At 46.4% G+C, this 22,887-nt stretch overlaps 1 protein-coding gene across 7 annotated transcripts in view; it reads right to left on the bottom strand.

Annotated features, from left to right (window-relative positions):
* lili (LMBR1-like protein lilipod) overlaps positions 1–22,887 on the bottom strand; it is a 185,675-nt gene that overhangs the window by 40,543 nt on the left and 122,245 nt on the right. For all 7 annotated transcript variants that reach the window (XM_077628308.1, XM_077628309.1, XM_077628311.1 and 4 more), the window contains one exon: positions 3,691–3,774. In XM_077628308.1, the coding sequence (XP_077484434.1) occupies positions 3,691–3,774 (84 nt within the window). The remainder of the gene's footprint in view (positions 1–3,690; positions 3,775–22,887) is intronic.

The following is a 22,887-nucleotide window of genomic DNA, read 5'->3' as shown; positions in this document are numbered from 1 at the left end:
CTCTCGCTCAAACTAGAAAAATTCCACTTTGCATTCTAACGGCTCAAGTTTCTGGGCCATGTCGTGAGCGCTGAAGGTGTTAGCCTTAACCCCGACAGGACGGCTGCCGTCGCTGTGTGTTTCCGACCCCCACTGATAAGCGTGCTGTGCACCATTTTTTAGGTCTCTGCTTCAGTGCAGTACTGGAGGCCATACAATCAGCCGGCCTCTTGCTCAAACCAGAAAAATGCCACTTTGCATTCCAACGGCTCAAGTTTCTGAGCCATGTTACGAGCGCTGAAGGTGTTAGCCCTGACCCCTACAAGACGGCTGCCGTCGCCGCGTTTCTGATCCCCACTGATAAGCGTGCTGTGCGCCATTTTTTGGGTCTCTGCGCCTATTACAGATGTTTTGCGCAAGACTTCTCCCGTCTGGCCGAGCCTCTAACTCGCTTGACAAAAGACGAGCAACCTTTCATCTGGGCCCAAGAACAGCAGGAGGCCTTCGACAACCTCAGAAACCGCCTCCAAACTAGCCCATTCTTGGCCATTTTGACAAGGAAGCGGACATGCCAAGCCGATGCCAGCAACGTCAGCCTGGGTGCCGTCCTCATTCAATGGCAAGAGGGTGTCGAGCGCATGATTGCTTATGCAAGCTGCACACTGTCGCGATCTGAGGCGAATTATTCTACCACAGAAAAAGAGTGCCTTGCTGTCGTTTGGGCGGTAATGAAATTTCGCCCGTACTTGTATGGTAGCCCATTTCAAGTCATCAGCGATCACCACTCGTTTTCTTGACTCACGAACCATAAAAGACCCCTCAGGTAGGTTAGCGCGTTGGAGCCTCCGGTTGAAGAATTCGATGTTACCATCGTGTACGAGTCTGGCAACAGAGCGATGCAGACTGCCTGTCCCGTGCTCCTCTCCCATTACACCATTGCTGCCATAGAAGACGGTCCCACTTATCTTGGCACTTTAACCACGTCCGTCCTTGCTCAACAACAGAGAGATGACGCCAAACTCCGACCCCTCATGGAGTACCTCGAAGGCCGCGCCTTATCGCCGGGGCCCACTTCTTCACACGCGGGCTGTCGTCATTCTGCTTGCGGGGTGGCATCCTCTACAAGAGCAACTACGGCCCCACGAACACTCCGTACCTACTTGTGGTTCCAATGGTGCTTCAAGACGAAGTTCTGCATGCATGCCACGACGAGCTATCTTCCGGCCACTTCGGCTTTTCTTGCATGTTGGCAGCACTATGTTAAGACTTGCAGAGAGTGCCAACGTTGGAAGACGCCACCTGTGAAGCCAGCCGGCCTACTGAAGCCCACTGATCCACCTCGAACCCCTTTCCACAGGGTCAGCATGGACTTGCTGGGACTATTTTCGACATCATCACTGGGCAACAGGTACAGGGGTGATGGAAAGAAACGCGAACAGAGCGGAGCCTAGGCACTCCGCTGTTAGCATTTGTTTTTATCATGCTTTTCCTTTGGTGGTAGCAAAAAGACATTAGAGTTGTCCGTGGTGCATTCTAGGACGACTCTAGCGCCTTCTTTTTACCACCCAGGCAAAAGTGCGATCAAAACAAATTCTAACAGCGGAACGCGTAAGCGCCGCGTTATTTGCGTTTCTTTCCATTGCGATCGCACATTATACTTGCCACCGACTACCTCACCCGGTACTGTGAGAAGAAAGGCTTTGCCTGTGGCACCGCAGCTGAAATTGCTAACTTTTTCATCTTTAGCATTGTCCTCCATCAAGGTGCCCCTGCGGTAGTTTTAACTGATAGAGGCACGGCATTTAGATCAGCCCTTACTCAGGAAGTTATGCGGCTCAGTCGCACCAGCCACCGTTGAACTACTGCCTACCATCCTCTAACAAATGGGCTGACTGAGTGGCTCAAGATTATTGCCGATATGCTTTCTATGTACGTTGAGGCCAACCATAAGAACTGGGACCAGGTCTTGCCTTAGGTCATGTTTGCCTATAACACTGCTCTTCAAGAGATGCGCTTCACGCCGTTCCGCTTGGTGCACGGTCGCGAAGCCACGACTATGCTCGACGCAATGTTACTGCCAGATGTTGCATGTCCCTCCGTCGCTGGCGCTGAACAGTTCATTCGGCACACAGAAGCCGCCCGCCAGCTAGCGAGACGGCGCACGCTTACCCAGCAAGAAAGCGATGCTCAACGCAACAACCTCCACCACCGGTCGGTACTTTACCACCCTAGCGATCAAGTTTGGGTTTGGACCCCAATCCGTCTGCGGGGTCGCTCTGAGAGGCTTCTGCGCCGCTACTTCGGCCCTTACGAGGTCCTGCGCAAACTGAGTGACATTAACTATGAAGTGCTCCTGCAAGAGTCCGTTCGCTCCTCCAGGCAGCAGGCAGCATCCGAAATCGTACACGTTGCCAGGATGAAGCCCTAGCACACCCGCTAGGACTGATTCGGCCAGCACCACAGACTCTCTCCCGGCCCCTCGTGATACCGCGGCATCGTGGCGATGCCCTTTCAAGAGGAGGGGTGATGCCGCACTTCTAGCCCTTTACTGGCTCTGCCGTGTGGTGCAACAGCACTCGCTGGTCTTCCTCTTCTTCCCCTGCTCAAGCGTGGGTCGGCTGAGTGCACCGGCTGTCCAAGACACGGTGTGCCCTTCTGCCCTTTCTGCTAACGTCCTACCAGATCTCGGTGACAATATTACTGCATTCATTTGGATCATAAACAGTGTTGTACATAACTCACTTGAAATTCTTCACACATTGTAAAGTTGCACGAAAAAACACACACAAGACAGGGTACCACGTGTGACGCATTGCATCGACTGGAAGTTCCCAGTGAATAGGTTGCATAGCTTACGAATCCTCCAACAGGCTTTTTCAAGGTCAATAAACACTGTGTTGTATAAATGCCACCTGCATCGTCTGTTTAAGGCAGACAAGACTGCACAAACTATACATAGAATCTTAGAGACTAATGATCCTCTCTCCATAACTTTGTTTAAACTCCCATTACGAAATACAAGAGCAGCAATTAATCATAACTTTAACCTGCCCCCATCTCATAACGTGCACGGGAAAGGCTCATAGAATTTAACGGGGCCTTGATCTGGAATTCTTTGCCAGTACGCATCAAGCAAGCCAATAACTTCAGAACTGTTCTAAAGAAATACCTTTTTGAAACCTATTGTAATGTTTAAATCAAATTGTGACACAATATTATTGCATTGTCAATGATATGTGCGTCAAGAATAAATTTTTTATTTGTTAATTACATTCCTCCTCTGCTGTGTGAGTATTTGTATCGTATTTCATCACTGGACCCTTTACTAGCCAATGGCTATGGGTCCAGCAACTGCTTTGTATTTTGAAAGAAACATAAATAAAATCTTTGAACTGAATTGAATTGGTTGTTGAACATCCCTTCCTAGATCAACATGGTGCATGTGAGCAAGTTTACTTGGCTCAGGGAAGAATGCAAGTCTAGCATTTGATTTCGCAAGACAACTTGCGAGTGCGATCGGTAAATAACTGCAAGGGAAGTCGCTGTTTTTCCAGGTTTTAAAGAACAGAGTGCAATTTACCCATATTTTACCGAAAAACTTGGCAAGCGAGTTGAGAAAATTCTGTCAGGAAGATTATTCACCCTGCGGAAAGCCCTCTTCTCCAGACAGCAATGGTGGTGTTGCATTTCAAGAGTGACAGAGATGCTCACCTCAACCTGGGAGGACACTGGCAGAGCCTTGATGCCAATCAGAAGCTGCAGTGTATTGTGGATCACCATCAACAGAGAAATCACCTGCAAGGATGCAATTCCGCAGAATTTATGACCGCTGCCTTTGGATGATAAAACATTCACAAGTCCCTAACCATATACCCTGGTCTTACACAGAGTGGAGCATCTTTGGTTGGACAACTCTCCATTTAAATGGTGCACACCTGCTATCATGACACTCCTAATGCAATTCTACTAGATGTAACATTCATCAGTTACCTTTAGGTGTCACATATTCTGTACAATGAACACTGTTATAGAAGTCTATGGTAAACATCCTAGTTAGGCTACCTCAAAAAATTCAGGCATTTCATCATTTTGCAATTAATCATTCCAGAAATAATCATTAAAATTAAAACACATAGAACAGTACTCCTCTGTAGTCTTCCATGAAATAGACCCTGCAGCGGTGATTCGACAGTAGGTTTGAGCAAAGGTTCAAAGCCACACATTGGTCTTAACTCCAGTACAGACGTGTGATAATTTGGTTTGGTTTCATTTCGTTTATGAGGTTTAAAGTATCAAAGCAACTCGGGCTATGAGGGTCACCGTAGCGGAAAGCTACGGACAATTTCAACCATCTGGGATTCTTTAACATGCACCGATATCGCATCATACAAGGGCCTCTAGCATTTCACATCCATTGAAATGCAACTGGCATGGCCTGGATGCATTTTTCAAGTCAGCAGCCAAGTACCATAGCCACAGCGGTGGCTTTGTGATGATTTGGGAAGACAACATGACTATGGACAACAACTCTTCTGGTGTGCTATGCTTGGCTTCATGCAGCCTTCCAAAGGTCAGTCCTGCAGACTGCGCAGGATTCTACAGTCTAAGTGGTGTTGGCAAGCTCGCCTTTTCAAGAAGCATCTTCGAGTGATATGCGGTCTGAATGGGGAAGATGACACCTACCAGGCGTGATGTGCTACTTCCCATTGAGCCACGGAAATTTTGTGGAACACTGTTCAGCCTACCTTGCTTACCAGGGAGATTTGTCATCCTCGGTGATGTCGCTCTGATCATCACAGGTCCACACTGCAGCTGGGAGCAAAATTTGGCCTCGCACCTGTGCTAAACCTATTGACTTAATGCTGCCAGGTCTGTTTGGCGGAAGACCACAGAGAACTACTGCACTCGGTGTGTTGCTGAGTGCATCAACGTTGTAATGGAGACCCAAGGTAGGCAGAGAAAAGTTGGCGCTTTCCGATCCCATTTCCTCTCTTTATGTCCGTGTTGTCCACCATGCTGTTGTCTAATGAAAAATAGCTTTTTTTTGTATTTTTTCTTTGGTAACATATGTAGTATGCCCCATGTGGTGACCACTGACATGTAGTTTATCTTGGATTTTTGATAGTGAAAGCACTTAATGAACCAGCAATTAATGCCAACATTCTCGTATTCAGGGCTGCGCTTGCAGAAAAGTGACACTGTGGGAGTTCAGTGATCAGGCCGTGGCTTGTGGAAAAGCAACAAAATGAAATCTAAGCATGCGAAGCAACAGGTGAGCTACACGCATACACACCTGACATGCATTTGCTGTATCAGCAAACGTTCCACAAGAACAATGTCTCAGGATGTAAAGAAAAGTCGACTGAAGCAGAAAGGATGCACCACCTGACGAAGACACCAACAGAATTGCCACTGAGCCATCGCTATTTGCTCTCACTGTTGATGTGCTGGTGGTGATGGTCCCGCAGGACTCACTGACACAGCAATGCATTTGAAAGTGGAGATAGGAGCATCTTTAAACTCTGTACAGTGTCCGACCGAACATTTGGAACCCACGTTTTGGACAAGCTAGCTTATTCAGACTTTTTCGTGGCACCATGACATGCCTCACAGAGCCAACATATAAGAGCGCCTAAAATTTCAGACACGACGCAAGTGATTTATTGAATTTTCGGACTTCATTCACAATCACTGCGGTACTGTCACATATAACAAAGCCACCTTATAATGTGTACACAGCCAAATCCTGCTTCAACAAAACTCACGGCACACGCGAAAAATTTTGTTGCAGCAGAACCGTAATTGCTTTAAAATCGGGCCGGCACATTGACAGAATGGAAAGTATATTTCATGAACAATGTTTATTTTCCAAAAATCTGCCAGCTTTGGTCTTTCACCGTTTTGAAATCAGCGCCATGACACAATTTACTTGGAGATCCGGAAATCTCGGAGAATGGACATGTTCATGTAATAAACACATCTATCTGCAACATTTGCTCTGAAAACTAATAATTTTTTTATCGCACGCATTTTAAAACCGTCTCTGATTTTGTCCTGTAAGAACCTGTACTGAGATCGTGGTGCCTGGAGGCACTCTGGCATGGGCTAGGCGCACATGCACCTACATCACTGCACTATGAGTAGCGGTCACATGTGCCTCAAAAAGGATGCTTTAGATGTGCTAAAAACACGGTTGCTCTGATTCAGCGAAGACATTCTGTGACATGCGGTACAGCAAACCGGCGGAGTGTCATTCTGTTGAGTCTCTGCCTAGAACCTCCGTCAAACACAGTGCACTAGGTCAGTGCCCAGGTGCACCATACAGGAAAAAAATAAAACATTATAATGATGCTCGCCTGCAACGCAAAAGAGAGACTAGAGTGCGCCCTAGCTGGCGGCAAGGCGACAGCGGATCATTGTGCACAACTTGCTCGATGTCGCTAGGCCTAATGTGCTCCGCAATAAAGTTTCGGAAAAAGCTCTTTAGAACTAGCCACCTCTTTTTATAAAACACTTAAGTTTTCACCAGTTTCAGTCAACACAATAACTTCACACTGAAATGAACGTTTCCGTTATGCCTTCGTTGCTGAAGCGAGGGAAAAAGCTGAAAGCCGCATTGCACCAACAACCGCGACTCTTACTGTTTAGCAGACAAATGAAGGGAAAAGAGCTGCTCAATATGATATACATGACAGAAGCCAATAGCCACCGAAGCCAGGAAGCATAAGGGATGGTTCCATTTTTTTCAATTTGTGATTTTAATTAATTGGATTAGTGGAGTAATTAATATAAAGCACAATAAAAAACAACCACATGCCACCGGTGGGATCCGAACCCACGGCCTCCGAACTTCGCGTCCAATGCTCTACCAACTGAGCTATGGCGACGGCTGTCCAGACTGCTGCTTTCGTGGGTATTTATGTTTAGCGCAGCCAAACCTTGAGAGTGTTCGCCAGCGCCACCCTTGACCATAGTGGTGGACGTAGCACATCACCGCTGCTCTGATGTGGTACATCAGCGAACGGTGAAGATCAAAGCTCTGCGACAACCCTCTTATACCTGCTATGGCATCAAGGCTTCCAGATTCAAGGCCCTCGTTAAACTATTAAGCAGACAAGTGAAGTGAAAAGAGGTTGTGACATACATGACAGAAGCCAATACATTCAAGGCGAACTTTAGTTTGGGTTAGTTGGTTCATGATTCACAAAGAAAACGGCGCGAAACATGGGGACAAAAGAGAAAAATCACAACAGGCCAAGCGCCAACTTACTGAAAACTATACAACCACATGAAGAGTGATACCAGATGACCAAGAAGCGTGAAAAAAAGTGCACAATGAAGATTTAAGACCAAAGCAACATCAAAGGTAAAAAGAAAGTGAAAGGCGAGATGAGCACAAAAAGCTTTAACAACTGGAACCGGTCAGCCAGCAACCATATGAATGATATCCGATGACCAACAAAAAACACGGAAAAAAAGTGGAAAAAGTGAAAAACAAGCTCAGGCCAAAGTCTGCATCAAAGGCATAAAATGCTAACAGCAATCCGCGCAAACAACGGCACTCCATCAGAAAGAACAGCACCCAATGCCGAAAGGAGTGCACAACAAAACAATAAACCTACAAAAATTCATCTAGCAAAGTAAACTCCTCGTTGCTAAGCGTAATGGATGGCTTGCTGACGCATCTGCTCCCTTCTTTCCTGATATGGACCTCCTGCATGTTTGTAAACAAACGAGGTGGCGCTGCAGTCGCTAGCGAGCTCGTGGTAGGCAAAAGGTGGGGAGTGGCGTCGCGGATAGGTGTTGAGCGCGGGTTTTCAAGGCTTGTATTAATAATAATAATAATTGGTTTTTTGGGGAAAGGAAATGGCGCAGTATCTGTCTCATATATCGTTGGACACCTGAACCGCGCCGTAAGGGAAGGGATAAAGGAGGGAGTGAAAGAAGAAAGGAAGAATGAGGTCCCGTAGTGGAGGGCTCCGGAATAATTTCGACCACCTGGGGATCTTTAACGTGCACTGACATCGCACAGCACACGGGCGCCTTAGCATTTTTCCTCCATAAAAACGCAGCCGCCGCGGTCGGGTTCGAACACGGGAGCTCCGGATCAGTAGTCGAGCGCCCTAACCACTGAGCCACTGCGGCGGGGCCAAGGCTTGTAGGCGCGTTTCCAGTTTCTCCGAATCATAGCAATGGTCGATGCTTCCAACTTAGTAATTTGTTGAAGTACACGAGCTCGCGTTGGCCACGTGCGGCCTATAAAGAGAAATCGTTTGCACTGTATTGTATATATGGTTAGTAGTAAACGTGTAGAAAGCGTTCCTGCCGTTTATTTATGCGCTAGGCATTGAATAAAACAAGTTTTGACACTCTGCACTAGCCGGAATGATTTTACTTCGGGACAATAGTGAGGGGAAGTGCTGGCCTTGTTTCATCGGAGCAGACATGCGCTCATCATCTGCTGACATACGTACGTGTCGCCCTGTGCGAAAAGTGGGGTCAGCGTCGTGTCCCCATTCTCCTGTCTCGCTTAGCGCTGTTTTTAGCCGCATGACCACGCACCAGCCAGGCCAACTTGTCCTCTTGTTAAGCTGGTCGATTTGGTGAAAACTGTTGATTTCTAGAATTATTTTCTTTCCTATATCCCTGAAGTCTAGTTTCGTGACGAAACATTATAGCAAAATATTGAGTACAAATTTATAAATTACGCTTTTTAGAAGTGTGGTCGTCAAAAATTGTGAGGTGATTTCTTTGCTTTCAGTGCCGCATTTCTTTGACCACAGCGAAAGCGAAGATGCCATAAACGAGGGAATAAACTTTAAGGTTCGTTTTCTGACCTCTCACATTTTCTGCGACTGGATCACTCACCATCGTAATTCGCATGAAAATAAAATGATTCCATTTGTCGCAAACTATTCCTGAGACGTTGAGGAGCGTAATAAATCTCTCGATTTTGTACCCTACACGTGCAGTACTGTGTTAGTTATTTCTTGTAAGAAACGTTTTCATGTAGCTATGCGTGCATAAATACTGGTCATATAGAAAAAGAACTAATCGCGTCATCGTACAGAACAGGGCTTTATGTACATGCTGGCATAAAAAAACCGCACTATCTACTCAATTATTCAGACCTTGGGGGGACTTGACGACGGTGTTAATTATAATTACCCAGAACTGCACCAGGTATAGCTATAAATAAAAGGAATTACTGAAACTAGCGTAGGAATTTCATATTTGCACAAAGTTTAGTTACATATCGCATGCATGAATAACGAAAACACTTTTCATTGCCGCGTCCCCTCTCAATCTCGCTACGTGTCTGTTAGTAGCACGCCTGCGGCTGCTTCTTTCCAAACAAGCTTCGCGATCATGTACTACCTCATGAAACATGACACATGCATGATGCAGTGAAAAAGCATATGGCGTTTAGCACACTTAAGGTACGCTTTTCTAAGCACACCAACGCGACCGCGCAAGATTGACACAACTTACCAGACTTCTTTCTACTCGAATGAAATAATTACGTCGTCATATCAAGAAACAGTTTCAACTAAATATTAAATGTCATAAAACGCGCCATTAAAACATGGTGTGCTATTAACAAAAGAACGCATTCCTTGGGGGCGAGTGAACCTGTCGGCGCCCCGTGCACTCCGGCTCAAGGTGATAAGTACGTGTGCAGCTGCATATATCTTTTTTTTTCCTTGAGCAATTATCAGCCTACTATCCTGAAGTTCAGGTGAATGAACGCAGTAACTTGCATGCTATTAAGTGCATTGAGTGGCAGTGCCTATCGACTCCCAGACTTTGCGCTTTACTACAGTGGCCCAATGCCTGTTAGCCAGTTTCCGAATGCGGCAGTTATGCGCGAGAAACCTATCGAGGCTAATTTAATATTTTTTATGCTACTACGCGGATCCAGCAGTGACGCAGCTGGTCAATACATGCTGCTTCTGCAGTGCACAGGCTTGAAGCAGCCGCCGGTAGCTGCGGCAGCTGGGCAGCTGCGGTAGGCACGGGCAAGCGGAACCTGTTTTGCCTACCATGCGAAAGTCGCTGCTGACATCAGCGCCACCGCATCTTCGTGACGTCGCGGGGTGAAGGAGGTCCATAATAGGCTTCCACCATCTCTCTCTCGAATCTGTCCTTTCCACTGCTCAAGAAGATAAACTAACTCAGGACAATAATTCCTGCAAGCTTCGCAGTGATCCACTAGGAAGCTTCCTTCATTATTACGCTCATTTCGGCAGTGCTCGCTGGCAGGCTCATTTAAACATCAACCTGTTTGCCCAATGTAGATGAGCCCGCAGCCTAAGGAAATTTGGTAAACAACCCGAGTTCTGCACTGTGCGAACTTGTTTTGATGTTTCACAGTACAAGTCGGTTGTTTTTCTCGGTTATTCATGGCGCAAAGCCTAGAAAATTTGCATGAGGCTGAGAATGCGACCTGAACGTTATGTCTGCCCGCTACTTTCTTAAGGTTGTGCGAAACCTTATGGATGTACGGTATTACTGCCACATGGTTGAGCGAAACCGGACCTCTGCTTTGAGGACCTTGCTTCAACTTCTGCAGAATGGATTAACACACGGAAGAAACCATACAAAAAAGGGTATCCTGCTTCTTCTAACCGCTGAACTTGAGCGCTGAAACTTGACAAGGCCATATGGGGCATGACTTGTTCAAAGCCGCTTGCAATGAGTTAGAAACTAGGAGGCGCTAGGAGGCGCAGATCTGCCTGAAGAAGTTGAGCGGATTTTAGGAAAAGGACAAAAGTTCAGCCTCGCACCTTCTGCTCAGCGTCAAGAACTTCTTGCCATGGTGGCTAGTCATGCCACGGGCCAAGCAAAGGACAGGATCGTAAGCGACGGTGTTGCCTTCTTGAAAACGAGTGTTGATCGCAGTCTTCCTCAAAAGCTGCATCTTTAGAAGATTTCAAGTATTCTGAAACACGACGTCATTGTGCTGCAGGCTGACAAAGAGGGTGGCTTTGCAGTTATGCCGTCTGGATTATTTCGTGACAAGGCTTTGACTGCAATTCGTAAAAACTTCAAACAGGTGCCGTTCGAAAAGTGGAAGCAAAAAACTCAAGCTCTTCAGATCCTAGATGACATGCACCTAGAGGACATAAAAAGTTGGCCCAGGAAGAAAAAGGAAGGTCCCTCGAAATTTTCTTCACCGTGAAGGCCCACAAGCCTGTTTGTCCGCTGTGCACCATCGTTTCTGAAAGGGGGACGTGGCAACGTCCTATCAGTTGCTACCTTCAAACCCACCTTGGATCCCTGGTGGGCGATGACCCTTTCCTTGTACGCAGTTCGCGGGTGCTAAAACACCTGGAGACTTCGCCCCCCAAGAACTACACAGGGTTCTCCATTGACAGTGAAGAGCTGTTTTATTCCGTTCCCCACCAAGGACTTTTAAGGGCTGTCAGGAAAACCACCCAGTCCACCGGCGAAGTCCGTTTTCAAAACACAGCAGGAGTGAGCGTTGACAGTTTAATTTCGTTGTTGGAATTTTACCTCAACACGACCGCTGTTGAGTATGAAAGAAAGTTCTTTGTTCAGAAGAAGGGCATTTGCATTGGCTCTTCTGTAGCGCCCGTTCTTTGTGACATTTTTCTCTCCTCTGTAGGAGCCAACATCAGATGCCACCCTGTTGATCCGCACGTAGTTTCTGTACACAGGTACTTTGACGATTTCTTGGTAATTCTTAAGGATATTCCTGAGCATGAGATAGATGCTGTGGTCTCAAGGACTATGTCCGTGTTCTCCGACCATAGGCAAGGTCTCAGTTTCACCAAAGAGGTCCCGAAAAATGGTGAACTCCAGTTCTTGGATCTTAGGATGCGGTTTCTTAAAGATGGCTTGTGTTGGATATATAATCGACGTTCAAAGAAAGGTTTGCTCCCTTTTGATGTGCTCATTCAAAGCTCGTGAAGCGGGCCATTGTTTCGAACTCCTTGCAAGCGGTTTTAAACAAATCATGCCCCCATATGGTCTCGTCCAGTTTCAGTGCTCAAGTTCAGCGGTTAAAAGAAGCAGGATACCTCTCTTGTATGGTTTCTTCCATGTGTAAATCCAATCTGCAGAAGTTGAAGCAAGGTCCTCAAAGCAGAGATCCGGTTTCACATAACCGTGTGGCGGTAATGCCGTACATCCACAAGGTTTCACACAACCTTAAGAAAGTAGCAGGCAGACATAACGTTCAGGTCACATTCTCAGCCCCATGCAAACTTTCTAGGTTTTGCGCCATGAATAACCAAGAAAAACAACCGGCTTGTACTGTGAAACAACAAACAAGTTCGCACAGTGCAGGACTCGGGTTCTTTACCAGATTCACTTAAGCTGCGGGCTCATCTACACTGGGCAAACAGGTAAATGCTTCAATGAGCCTGCCAGCGAGCACTGCCGAAATCTGCGAAATAATGAAGGAAGCTTCCTAGTGGATCACTGCGAAGCTTGCAGGAATTGCCGTCCTGAGAGAAAACTATCTTCTTGAGGAGTGGAAAGGACAGATTCGAGAGAGAGGTGGTGGAAGCCTATTATATCAGGAAAGAAGGGAGCAGATGCGTCAGCAAGCCATCCATGACGCTTAGCAACGAGTTCACTTTGCTAAAATTTTTGAAGGTTTATCAATTTTTCGTGCACTCCTTTCGGCATTGGGTGCTGTTTTTTCTGACAGAGTGCCGTTGTTTGCGCGGATTGCTGTATGCATTTTATTCCTATGACGCAGACTTTGGTCTGAGCTTGTTTTTCACTTTTTCCACTTTTTTTCCGTGTTTCTTGTTGGTCATCGGATATCATTCATATGGTTGCTGGTTGACCGGTTCGGGTTTTAAAGCTTTTGCACTCATCACGCCTTTCGCAGTCTTTTTTACCTTTGACGGGGCTTTGGTCTTAAATCTTCATTCTGCACTTTTTCCCACGTTTCTTGTTGGTCATCTGGTATCACTCATCATGCGATTGTATAGTTTTCGGTTGTTAAGGGTTTGCATGGTCATGATCGTTTGATTTTCATACTTGTGTAGAGCTGTTTGTCATTATTTTCGTCACGTCATTTGGGTTTTTGTTCGAGTTAGCCATGATAAGATATGTTACGTGGTTACTTATCATGCTTCATGTACAGTAATCCCTCGTTATAACGAAATCACTTTACTCGAAATATCGCTTTATTCAAAATTTCTTCCGGTCCCGACCCGAATGCACGCATTTTAAGCCGCATTACTCGAAGTGCATGAAGAGCTTGACCCTCTTAGAGCGAAGTGGCGAGCGGAGGCATCACCGCCACGCAACGGCGACCCTTTTGCGCATGCAGTGTCAAATTAGTACCGCCGACGAATTAGTCTTATGCAGGCACAGAACAGGCCACAAAAGTACCAAACCTATGACCGATGACCTGCCTAGTAACGGTTACCAAGCGAGTGCCGAGTGACCCCAGCTGTTTACAACAAAGTGAACGAAAGCTGTCAAATTCCATGGTGCAGCACGCTCAAATCGGTTGCAGTTGCATCACTGCTGTCCCCCGTGATAGATTCCACACGAAAATAATGTTTTTGTGACACTTTGTGATGCCAGAAAACCACGGTCTTTTGGATGATAAAAAATGACCAAAACATCGTGGACAGACTCACACAGTAGTATTCCATGGGGTGCGCTCGATGAGCAAAATTTTACTGCTCTAAAGAGCATTTCTGACACTGAAATGTGCCAAAAGCGCAAAAGAAGTGTCCCTCCAATTATGAGCCCATTCACACTTGCAAGTTGCAAGTGAGCTGAGCTTTCGTCAACGACACCGACCGTGGACGCCCCGGGAAAGAGAGCTGGGCTGCTCCCTGGCTGCCGTGGTCATCACTAAGCCTAACCGTTTCCCATCAGCCAAAGCGGACGAAACTCTCAAAAAGTGCATGAAAGTCATTCCCGAGAGTTTTCGCTTCAAACTACAAGGCGACCCACAGGTAGCCCTTGCAAGTGTGAACAACGGTGTTGTCGAGCTGCTGGCTGGTCGCAAGCGATTGCTGGTCGCATGCCCTTTGCCGTGTTCGACGCGAGGAGGGACGATGACATTGGGGAAGCCAGTCTAACAATTTGCTTGCCGCTCGCCATAATCGACCTGCATCGCAGTAGAACACCGCCCTGAGCTTCTTTGCACTTTTGACAGTGCAAATCGACCGACAACTTGTCGAAAACACGAAAAATCTGAGCGGCGCCAGCAGCGAGTCAGGCTGTCAAATGGCGGGTCAACACAACCACGGTGTTTCCCCGGCAATGTACTCGAGCTGGTCATGCTAAATCCCTGCCATACTGCTAGACAAATGGTCTAAATGCGTGGTAGAGTCATTGAATTTTGTTCCTAGACATTTGTCAACGGCATGGGCGCAGCGCTGCGCGAACACTGATATTCGAACCATAGAATTAGCCCATTTTCGTCGGCAACGCTGCATCCGAAACTCTTGCTCTGCAAACTTCATAGCTGCACACCTCGGGAAAAAATTGACCAGTAATCATGCAAAGCCACTACTGCAAAACCGTTCCATTTTCACGATCGCACTGCGTACCCACAATGAGCGGCTAATACTTTTCTGACCACAACAAACACAATCTCACACTTGAGCCATGGCATTTGCGGCGATTTCCAGTGCGATACTCTTGTAGTTTTCCTTGACCCCCCGCTCCATAAAAGAGGCCACTGCCACCAAAATACCCCGAAATACCCCCATAAAAGCGGCCACTTTCTGCCTTCGCTATTCGAAATACCCCGATGGTCGACTGCATGGGCGGCGACAGCGGCCTTGTGCAATGCCTGGTCAGATTAAAGCATGGGTTGCAAGCTCCTGAGAAGAACTTGAAACAGCCAAAGCTCACTGCCTTTTTTGCACTTGAATAAGTTTTGCTTCACTGAATACATTGTATTTTGACTTCCTCGCAGTTGCAGCGCAATTAAAGCTCGACTGTTCTAGATTTTCTCGGGTGGTCGCATATATCGAACTACTGCTTATAACGAATTTTTCCGCCGTCCCACTGACTTCGTTATAACAAGGGACTGCTGTATGAGATCCCTTTCAGTGATCTGTTGTACGGCGTGTGTTGGCTTCATGACTTTGTGAATGTGTGACTGCACGTTTGTTATGGCATGCTGGCTTACAAAAAGGCAGGTTTTACGCGAAATAAAATTCAGTTGCAAGTTGGCGCTGGTCCTGTCGTGTTTGTTTCTCTTTTGTCCCCGTATTTCGCGCCGTTTTCTTTGTGAATGGCAGAAGCCAACAGCCAGTGAGGCAAAGTGTGATCCGTATGTTTAAAAATGACAGATGCCTGATGCAGCAATTGGTGTTCGGGTTGTCTGCAGTGCAGAGCCAAATTAGAGCCTTGTCTCATGAGCTCCCCCAAGCGGTTGTTCGGACAGCGACCTGTCTGACCATCCACCGCAGGAAAGGGAGAAATGTAATGCTATGGTACAACCTCCTCCTGCCTTGCTTCCTAACTGGGATTCTCGCTTTCATAGCACGGCCAGGCAAATGTTGCTTAATTTCCTGCATGAGGAAAACACTGGAAATATGGTATTTGTGGCCCACTTTTTTTCAGACTGTGTGATACTCATCATCATCATGACTACACCCACTGCAGAGCAAAGACCTCTCCCATGTCTCTCCAATTAACCCTGTCCTTTGCCAGCTGGGCCCACCATATTCCCACACACTTCTTAATCTCATCCACCCACTTAATTTTCTTCCGCTCCCTGCTAGGCTTGCCTTCTCTGGGAATCCACTCCGTTGCCCTTAAAGGCCAGCGGCAATCTTGCCTTTGCACCACATGCCCTGCCCAAGCCCATTTCTTCCTCTTGATTTCAACTAGGATGTCATTATCCTGCTTTTGTTCCCTCACCCATTGTGCTTGCTTCCAGTCTCTTAACGTTACACCCATCATTTTTCTTTCCATAGCTGGCTGCATTATCCTTAACTTGGGCTGAACACTTTTCGTTAGCCTCCATGTTTCTGTCCCGTAGGGGAGTACCAGCAAGATACAGCTGTTGTATACTTTTCTCTTGAGGGATATTGGTAAACTGCTATAACTGATCTGAGAGAACCTGCCGTATGCGCTCCCCCCCATTCTTATTCTCCTAGTTATTTCTCTCTCATGATCCGGATCAGCGGTCACTACCTCCCCTAAGTAGACGTATTCCTTTACCACTTCCAGTGCCTCGCTTCAAATTGTGAACTGCTCTTCTCTTGCTAGACTGCTGATTACTTTGGTTTTCTGCATGTTAAATTTAAAACCCGCCGTACTGCTCTGTCTATGTAACTCATTGATCATGGTTTGCACTTCACCTCCTGAGTGACTCAGTGGATGTAAAGAACAACGGCTATCTTAAAATTTCCTGAGTGACACGTTTGTTGTCCAATTTAATCCTGGCAACTATCCTTTCGCATTGTCTTCCATCATTATTTATGGAAATCCTGCATCCTCAAGCCTGGCAATTTGGTCTTTCACGCTCTCCTCAATCAGATGGAAGCGTGACTTAAGAGCAATGTGAATGCAAGATAGGGCAATACCATCCTTTACCAAGTTTGAACGCCCTGACTGGAAGATGAGTACATGTTTGACGGAGCAGCTGAAATTTCAGTTCTACATTCAGGATGAATCCTACCTGAATGGAGGCCCTTGATCATTTCTGACAAGCATGCCCAAGAAAGTCTGTGTACAACTGTGTACAACCTTCATTTCTTACAAAATCGAGCCAATCCTCCCACTATCTATGTCCATTAACTGCACTGCAATCACCTTGTCATCTTTGCCAAGGAGCAAGTCGCTTAGCAGCAGTGCCACCTGAGACCCAATGCAAATCCCAGAATGCTGTACAAACACACCATCATTTCACGCATGACCTGAGGTACATGCACAACACTTCCAGAACAGTATCAACTGACACAACACAAGCGTTATGGAAGCATACCTCGTAATTCTCCTCAGTTATGAAGTCCCTCACATATCACAACAAACACTCATGAGGAATTGAGTAGTATAAGTCCTCGACTGAACACACAACGGTCTCCGGGATAAGTGTCCAGAAGGCAGTCCAAGACAGCATCGCAATTTTGTTCGTGGAATGGTTTTCGAAGGTGAGGGATGCGAGCGACCTCTGTGTCTCTGTATGTAGCTTGACTCCGTTAAGAAAGCGGAATGCAGCACGCCTGAAATATTCTTTACTGTGAAATTGCACAAAATTGGCTTTCTGTTTCATTACATAATTTCCGAGTGGACAATTGGCAGATGGTTGTTTCAAGCATTCAATGGAATCATAGTGTACGCAAGGCTTTGCGGATCCACTGCATTTCTCCGTACAAGTGCCACACCGGGAAAGTAGTTGTTACACAGTCTTTCTTCCTCTCCAACTTTTCACTTCTCATGCCACCCAGACCACATAACAGCCTGAGAGCAAACAGTACAAGGAAGAGGTCACGGCACAGTACCCCGAAATGCACGACCACGCTACAGATGTCAACGTGTCTCTGGTGAACTCGTACTCAACAACCAGCTAGCGGTGGTGCACATGTCAAGAACTATGCCACAGAGTGAGTGGATTATGAGGCCTCTGCACTGTCCATGCACAGTTCAAGCCTGCAACCTTGCTTGGCCTTATCTTTGTGGCAGCCTTCAAATAGACAGGCAACATATTATGAGCCACTCCTGTGCTCAGAAATGCTTTGTGTTGACTCGGCCATAACACCACATACCAGGACGTGGTGAATGAATAACAGATTTGGTCAACATATTAGAGGCGCAACTTCTACGCATGGGTGACATTCCACACTTTTACAGAAACAGCTGTTAAGGCAACGTTTCCTGGTTAAGCGGCGTCGGTGTCATAGGCGTAACTGCATTACTGGTCAGAACGAAGTGGCGTCTCAAAAGGAGCCGTGAAATCACTCCACACTGACTGACCAGAATGCCAATCTGTCACTGAGCAGGATTTCTAGTAACTACTCTTTTCAAAATGCCTGACTTTTCCCCACTTTCCCTGACTATTTCAGTCATAGTTCCCTGACCACGCAAGAGACTTTTTGGACAAACACAGTGGCTGATGGTAGTGGGCAGTATACATAAGCCATTCACAGCAGAAAACTATTGCAAATTAGAACAAACTGCCTCTTCCTTTTTTAAGATGATGATGATAGATGATGGATTTTTATGGCGCAAGGGCATCTATTGCAAAAGAGCGCCATGGCACAAGATATTTTTCTTCTACTCAAGGTGGGGTCGGAGACCAAATTTTAGAGCATTTCACTCTATATAAGCTGAGCACCAGACCAGGGGAAAGCTTGTACCCATTGTATCACCGGCGGGTACCTGGAGGCACTAGGCGTCGAGCCCCGCACCTCCCGCATGCGAGGCAGATGCTCAGACCACTAGGCCACCGCTGCGTCCTTTGTGAAGAGCTTATCTTTTCTCTTAGAGGGAAAGAGGGTCTTAAAAAACTTGCTTTTCATTTGTCAAAATAACTTGCAGAAACTTTGCATGTAGGTGTATCATAGAATCCTGATTTCAAATATGCATCCACATTTCAATTATTTCATGTGTAAGAAAATATAAAGCAAAATAATATCCAAATTAGGCCATTTATTACTGGCCTTTAAAATAATTTCTCAGTAACCTTTTAAGAATATATAGGCATTTCCAAAGGTTCACTGCATATCCTAAAGCCTTCCTTTCTTCTTTAAACATAATAATTAGCAATTACATCAAGTGTGGGCTAATTACTACCATACTGTTATTTCTTTTAAACTTTGTTATTTATTTTATGATCCACAAAAAAAGACTTTATAGGCATTTTGTTAATTTTAGGATGTGCGGTGGACCGCTGCAAATGTCTGCTATTTTTAAAAAGCTTTTCTTAACTGAGAATTTACTACAAAAGCCTGTGAGCAATGGCCTAATTAGGACATGTTATTTTGGCATATACCATATTTGCATGACTGTAAGTTGACCCAGTTTTTTATTTGTAAATTCGAAGGAGGATTCGACTAACAATCGAAACCAAAGCATAAAACCATAAATAAAGGCAAGACAAACGAGATATCGGGCATGCTACAGCGTGGTTGCATTCTGCTATGCGGCCCCGTCCCATTGCTCTTGGTGCTGGCCTTGAGCAGCTGCTATGTCAACTTGCAGAACCGCATCCCCACCCCGTGCGCAGCAGCCGACAGCGGCTGTTGATAAGCAGAAAACCGGCACCCACCCCACTCCCCTGATTACGCCATCACGTTCTACTCTTAATGGGGAAAGTTAAGCATCCCCGAATTTTTTTTTTACTTTTAACTGCACACTCAGCGCTCAAGGGAGTATCGATAGTTTATGGAAGGGCAGCTGTTCAAATCGCGGCGGCACCTCCACTCGGGACAGCAGCAGTGCCAGAGAGTGCCAGTAGCTGACGGAAGAGCCGATGCCGCTGAAGACCTGCTTCCAAAGAGTCGGGGAAAAGGTGAAAAGAAAGAAGAGTCGGACGTTATTCGAGTATCAATTGGTAAATGGTCTTTTGCACAGGGAATGTATATTTAGTTCAGGAAGGCGGATCCAACAGCTGGTGTTACCGAGAGATATGCAAGAGACCGTGCTACGCTTAGGACATGACGCCATTATGGCCGGACACCAGGGTGTTCAAAAAACGGTGTCTAGGATCACCGAGGAGTTCTTTTGGCCGGGTGTTCAGAGTGACGTTAAGCGCTTTGTTCGTTCATGTGACGTGTGCCAGCGCACAGTTCCGAAGGGAGGAGTTGGTCCCGTACCTCTGGGAAAGATGCCAGCCATAGACCTACCGTTTCAGCGAGTGGCTATTGACATTGTGGGGCCAATCTCTCCAGTATCCGCCGAAGGCAATTGATATGTGCTTACTCTGAGTGACGTGGCCACTCGTTATCCTGACGCTATTCCACTGAGAACTACTGACAGTATCCAAGTGGCGGAGGGTCTCGTGGAAATGTTTTCGCGTTATGGGTTCCCGAGGGAAATTTTGAGTGACCGAGGCTCGAACTTCAAATCGGAACTAATGAAGGAGGTTAACCGCCTTTTGTCAGTAAGGCAATTACTGACAACGTCTTACCATCCCATGTGTAATGGGCTTGTAGAGCGGTTCAATGGCATCCTCAAAAATATGATCAAGAAAATGTGCCAGGAAAGACCTACTGATTGGGATAGATATCTCCCAGCTCTTTTGTTAGCTTACCGCGAAGTACCACAAACGAGTATTGGTTTCTCACCTTTCGAGATGTTATATGGGAGAACCATTAGAAGTCCACTTACAATACTCAAGGAGCTGTGGGCTAATAAGGAGATTACATCAGATCTCAAGACAACATACACATACGTGTTTGAGTTGCGGGATAGGTTGAAGGAAACATGCAGGCTTGCACATCAAAGCCTGGAAAAGGCACGTGAACGCCACAAGGGATGTTATGAAAAGAAAGCCATTCACAGAAATCTGAATCCGGGCGACAGGGTTCTTGTGTTGCTACCCATGGATCATGATAAGTTAATAATGCAATGGAAGGGCCCGTACCTTGTGACGCGGAAGAAAAAGGATATCGATTATGAGGTATTGATAGATGGCATTAAGAGGGTTTTCCATGTAAATATGTTTAAGAAATATGAAGAAAGAGGTCCCATACGGCGGTACGCCCCCAGGGCAGCGTGTTCGGTAGTGGCCGAGGAGACGGGTGATGCTGCCGAGGTGCCCACGTTCAGTGGGAAGAAAAACGCAGGAGGGGATGAGGAACTTGGTGTGCAATGTTTGGTGTGCAATGTTAGTGGTGTGCTCATGGTGTGTGCTGGACATCTGCGGTGTGGTGTGTGCTGGGTTCAGAATCGCCACAGAAGATAGTCGGTTGGCTGTATGGCTTGGAGATGAGTATGACGCGAACAGTTTTTCATGTAAAAACTCTTGAGAGAGGGGGCCCTTGTCACATATAATAAGGAGTCCAAAATAAAATTATGAAGGAAAGAGGCGTGAAGAAGACGACGTGGATTAACCGAAGAATAAAGAAGATGAAGGAGAAGCATTCGGTGAGGTGGAGAGAGATGATTGGTGGAGAAGAGAAGAAGAAGACGACGAAAAGGCTTACGTGTACTAACGCCAAGGCTATAAAAAAGGGAGTGAGAGCGAGGTACAGGGGGGAACAGCAGAGAAGCGGAGGCTCCAGCGGGTCAGGGACACATTGGCTGGAAGAGAGCGACGCCGGCTACTGCTCCAATGAGCTCGCGTTCTACGGCAACGCATCGTGGACTTCCTGCCGTGGCTGAGCCCGTTCCGAGGAGTCAACCGAGGACGCAACCAGCTGCTACGGCCAGGGGTGTCTCCAGCGCTGTTGCCACCCATCCGGGTGGTGCCCCCAGCGCCAACAACGCCGGCATCACATCCACGGGCGCTTGTACGACGCAGCCAGCGATGCCAGCCCAAGCGTGTCGAATGCTGCCAGCGACGCCAGCCCAAGCGCGTCGAACGCCGCCAACGACACCAGCCCAAGCACGACGAACGCCGCCTCGACGCCGCCTACTGGATCCATACAACGTTGCAGCCACACCGAACCAACCGTGAGCACGAACGCCGACCGCTAATAGTAGAACACTAGTAGTAGACGTTAGTAGCAGTGTGCCCGGGTCGTGTGTAGTATTTATAGTCTTTGTGTTTTGTGTTAGTTTTGTTAGTTTTGTGTTCTAGTGTGTGTGCCACGTAGGGTGTATTAAATGTGTGTTCGTGTGGGTACACCCGTCGCCTAGTCCATTCTTTCGGTCCGAGTGTTCTCCGGGGAGATCAGTGACAGAGGCATTCACTAGAGCTCGCCTACGCAGCTAATGCTTGTGCAATGGCATAATGCAGCAGGGTGATTACAACAGATCAGACTGCCCAAATATTTCACATTTTTAATATTTTATATATTACGCACACATTATTAAGTAGGCCAATGGTGAATTTCGTTTTGTGAAAGTGCTAATATTCCAGGAGAAAAAAAGACCATAAACAACATAGTAGCCGGGGCAGCGTTTTCACACACAGCTCATTTCCACAATTTTGCAGTGACTTAAGGATCGAGATATTAAAGCCATGATGGATATATTTTCCATGCTAAAAGTACAGGTGAGAAAAATTTGTCACGCTTATTTCTGCCAGTGCAGGGTAGTTGCCGCTTCCCAGAAAAAAATTTTGAAAATGGCACGTCTCATATGATGCTATTTTCAACAATTTTTTTGTCTCCGCAAATATAAAGCACACCTTCTTCAAGTTTGCATAATAAATAAGCATCTAGATGCTAAAAGAGTGTACCGACTTTCATTATTGTAGAATAAAAGAAACAGCGAGAAACACTGCCCTAAGTCTGGCATTTTTGGATGCAGTAATGTTTTTCAAAAAGAGAGAAAAATCCCATACACAATTATTTTTTAAAACTTCTGAAACGAGTCTCTAGAATGGCACGAAAAAGAATACTAAAGAAAATGTTGCAATATAATTTTTCCAACAATGTTACCCAAGCTCAAACCTGCAGCTTATCGAGCATAGGCAGGAGCGCTTAAATGAAGGCGCAGAAGCAGCAGACAAACCTTCCACAGCTCTAAATTTTCTCCATACCCCAAGACTGACACCTTTTTCGTCAAGAGAGAGTGCACGTAATAACATTTTTATAAACAAGTATCCATCTCTGACGTCAGCGGGATCTCGTGGCGTTACTATCGCAGGGTGCGGCTAACAGTTGTGGGTGCAGCCTTTAGAAATGCATGTAAACAAAAGTTTTCGATGTAATTTTCTGACTGCACAGGGCACCTATGAGGTTGTGTTTCATTAAAGAAAGCCAACTACATTCTAGAAAGGAACTTGGATTTGTAAAATGTGATTTCAAAACCAATGCGCTTTTAAAACTTAACAATATG

This window comes from Amblyomma americanum, chromosome 6 (genome assembly GCF_052857255.1).
Source record: "Amblyomma americanum isolate KBUSLIRL-KWMA chromosome 6, ASM5285725v1, whole genome shotgun sequence".
NCBI lineage: Eukaryota > Metazoa > Arthropoda > Arachnida > Ixodida > Ixodidae > Amblyomma > Amblyomma americanum.
This window is presented reverse-complemented; position numbering and strand designations above follow the sequence as displayed.